Source organism: Monopterus albus, unplaced genomic scaffold (genome assembly GCF_001952655.1).
Source record: "Monopterus albus unplaced genomic scaffold, M_albus_1.0 scaffold59.1, whole genome shotgun sequence".
Taxonomy (NCBI): Eukaryota; Metazoa; Chordata; class Actinopteri; order Synbranchiformes; family Synbranchidae; genus Monopterus; species Monopterus albus.
This window is the reverse complement of record NW_018127939.1, coordinates 1,334,383-1,338,487: the sequence shown is the minus strand read 5'-3', so window position 1 is coordinate 1,338,487 and position 4,105 is coordinate 1,334,383. Positions and strand designations below refer to the sequence as shown.

Sequence of the window (4,105 nt, the reverse complement as noted above, 5' to 3'; positions counted from 1 at the left end):
GATGAGCCAAGATAAGATAATTCCAAGCAGAACCTGAGGATGCACACAAAAACCAAACATCTTTGTTGGCAACTTAGTTGTTCAAAATGAATAAATGACAAAGAAATAAATGCATTTTGATACCAAGGACAGCAAACAGGGAAGGCAGCTTAACACATACAGGGAGAAGCTGAAACATGCAGACATAGGAGGTGTGCAGTTTTTTGTCCTTGTTGTATGAAGGAAAGGGCACAGGTATGTGGCGGAGGTACTGTGAGAACAAGATGATCAGTGCTGTGGTCCTGTGTGAAGGAGAGAAAAGGAAATCATTTCACAGCACAAAATTCACAGTATTACATACATAAACAGTAGGACTTATTTGTACTGTAGCTGAATATAGCTCTAACCAGCATATAGCTACTTAGCAGAGCATCTCAGCAGGCTCCTTAGCAAGACACTTTTACAGTAATAGGCTTTGCTGCCGTGCCTAAAGTTTAAGACTTTACACAGATTTCAAGTCTATTCTTATTTTTTCAGAAATTTGGCTGTACCATGTCAGGAGATGTTTGACTGGGAAAATGCATTAAACTGGCAGGAACTCCTTACAGAGATTCTCTTTAGGTAAGACCATACTGATGACTAGAACAACAGGGATCATGTAACATGATCAGAAATTTAGGGAAAAAACAGGAATACACACACACACACACACACACACAATGGCACACTTGAAACAGATGACCACTTGATGTACTTTTGTTATCTGTAGCACAATGATCCCAGTCTTCAATACGAGACATTTGACCTACATGGCAGAGATGCCCCAGTGGTGGCCAGCACTGGTGCCAGCTGAGTCGAACAGGGACAGTCCAATGAGAGAGATGGTGGGAGCAATGGTGAGTGGTCCAATGAAGCGCATGAAGAGGCCAATGAGGCCAGAGAAGCCAACAAATATCTGGAGGAGTGAGCCCACCATAATTGACCCTTGGAGCTGAAAACAGACAAAATATTAAAATTATTACAAAGGTATTTACCAGAAATCATCATCATTCATCAAATGTTAATTACACATTGGCTATAAAATCTATTTGTCCCAGTGGTGATGTTAAGGTGCTATAGCGTTTCTTAAATGAACTTTACTTCTTGAAGGGGACATTGTTTTCTATAAGCCAGTCAGGGGGGGGACTCACATAAACTGACTTGAGTCAGACTTGAACCTGCTTGACAAACACATTGGTAAACTTGTCTTTGACTTGGTATTCATGACTGGAGTCTTGACGTAGACTTGAGACAGATGAGCCAAAATTATTTCCTTTTATTTTAATAAAATATGAGAAATAAAAATTTGTTATTGAAACAATTGGGTGATTTCTAGTGCAATGCGTGAACCTGGCAACCCACCAGAACCTACCAGTCCAGCAGAGGGGTGACGGTCGAGGGCTATCATTGAAGAGACTAGACCAAAATAATAACATTTGGATTCAAGGACTGTGTTGTTGGCAATGGTAGTAAGAAGAGAACAGCAAAGTCTTCAGCACAAAAATCAGCAGCACTACATCCAACCTTTGTCAGCACAAAACTCACAGAGAAGTAAGTACCTCAAAGTGTATTTTCAGCTAATTTTAGCTGAATTATTGGTGTAATCATTACCCATTGTATTGAGAGGAGTTTCTGATAGCCATGAAAGGCCTTTTAATTGAAAAGGATCAGTTTAGAGCCTGCAAATTCACAATTAATAATCATTTTGTGACCACTGTCTTTTAACCAATTTTAGGTCCAACTTTTTCACAGCAGACATTTTGACACATCATGGTAGGAAAAGCACTGGTGTGCTTGCTAACACTCACAATGGCTGCATTGCATTTATGTGAGCCATTTCCAGGATGATGCTATTGTGCTTCATTGTGTAATAGACACCTATTAATGTTGTTAGCTACACCTGTGTTTTTCTAATGTGGCAACTCAAAATGTCTGCTGTGAAACTGTTCTGTCCTTCATGAGCTTTCAGAACTGAATCTTGCTGAAAGCGTCAACCCCGTACTGTGGTTTCATAACACTTACCCAAATTATGAACGTATATTCCAAATCCTCAAAGACTGTTCTAATGATGTAGAATCAAAAATATCTTTCCATCCAGGAAAAATATAAATTTAATCAATTTCTGGAGTCATTCTCAGTTTCTTTTTTCAGTTTCTTTTCAGTTAGAAAATATGGTGACAGGAAATCATCACTCTGGATTTGTGTGAAAGCAGCTGGACTGGACTGGACTGTATTATTTAAGCTGTTTAAATAATGATTTCGCTTGATTTACAATGATACAATAGTAATAATAATTAAATAGGTTTCAGTAACATGCCAATGCTCAACTTTCACAACAAATCGAGAGAGATGTCATCCAGAAAAGTTGATGTACTCCCCATGCGCATTAGACTAAAGTCCAGGTTGTGCACATACTGTATGCTCTTCCAGTGAAGCTATGAAAAGTAAAATATGCTGCTGGTTTCATATGGGAAAGCTCGTCAGTCAGGAGGGGACTATCCCATGAGTGGGTAATGATTCTCTGTGTTTGTCAGCAGCGCCTGCAGGATTATATCCTGTAGGACGCACGAGAACAGCCTGCGGCAGCGTGGCTCTTATTTGAAGGGGGAACTTTTCTCATTATAATAAGATACTATGCTTGTTATTTTGACATGCTGTGTTTTCTCGTCACTGTAGGCTATTATGGCATTATAACAACATATTGTATTTTCTTATCATAACGTGAGCCCTAAACAACTTGGAGTGAGTGCAGCGTGCACAGTGACTTTGAGCAGTGGCTGCTCATTCGGTTCAGTGGCCCCTCTCTCATATTAGATAGTTCCTCGGGCCATAAATGTTAAACTGTATTTCTCTATATACGCTCTATGTTGATCATACAATGACTGCCAGATGCAGTGGCTTAAAACTTGAGCAAAATCATCTAAAAAATGTGTGCACAGTGTGTTCAGCATTACAGCTGCAGGCGCCACTGGTATGTGTCACTGCAAGCAACACATTTCACAAATTTCCTTTAACATTAGCTTGAACAGTTGTTTATATAAGAATACTGAGTAGTGCAGCTTCAGCTTGCGTGTTTTATGTCATTATTATTAACTGTTTAATAAAATGGTTTACTGCATATCTATAGCGCTTTTCTACCACACCTGGACAAAGTGCTTTACACCCATTCACACACACACTCACACACTGATTGCAGCAGAGCTGCCATGCAAGGCGCTGGCCTGGCCACCGGGAGAACTAAAGATTAAAGATGGCAGAGCATTGATTTTGGAGAGAGGTTTACAAAGTTGTAAGGATTCCACATCTGCTGGATGATGCATTTTCCTAATTTATTTGAATTAGTGGTGAACTAGACAGAATCAACAATAACAATTTTTGTGTCAGATTTCTGTGTCAACTAGCCTTTGAGGTAGAAAACTAGTGTGTGCAGTCCTTTTATGTATGAACAAAATACCATGTTCTCATCAGGTAAGTTCATCTCTAAGATGTGATCAGAAAGATTGGGAGGTTCACTTACTGCTCTCATTCGACTCTGCCACACTTCCCTGTACTCTGTGGAGGAGGCGTTGACTAAGCTTGCATTTTGGGTCCAAGCAGGACACGTCCACTCTGGCGTGGTTAGCATTGCCACAGAGGGAGCCAACAATGCAAATGTGCCACCTTGGAGAATGGGCAGCCTGGAAATAAAAATGAAGAGCCAGCCAGACATGATATACAGTAGCTAGCTTAATAGACAGATATTACATAGTCAGATATTGCACAAGATAGATCGGGGTGACAGGTACAATTAGACTGAATGACTATAGCCGTCTCTCACAGTCAGTCAGAATAGTTGGGAGACAAGTATTTTTTGTATTTTTGATCAATTTTGTTTTTCATATAGTTTCTCTGGTACAGTTTATCATTAAACATACACCTCCAATAAGCTCTTGAGTACACGGGCCACTTTTCCATGGCCAACCCTGTACCAGTTGTTTCCTTATATCTGACCTCCAGGTACTATTGGAGTGAGACAAAAAGCAGCAGTGGTGCTAAGCCAAAGGAATGTGGATTTAGCAAGAACTACATTCCAAACATAATAAGATGG

The 4,105-nt window shown here is 40.0% G+C and overlaps 1 protein-coding gene across 1 annotated transcript in view; it reads right to left on the bottom strand.

Moving 5' to 3' along the window:
* Window positions 1-4,105, bottom strand: part of slc23a4 (solute carrier family 23 member 4) — a 14,660-nt gene that overhangs the window by 2,974 nt on the left and 7,581 nt on the right. The window contains 4 exon segments of the mRNA XM_020602994.1: window positions 2-33; window positions 161-281; window positions 789-970; window positions 3,536-3,695. Coding sequence (XP_020458650.1) covers window positions 2-33; window positions 161-281; window positions 789-970; window positions 3,536-3,695 — 495 coding nt within the window.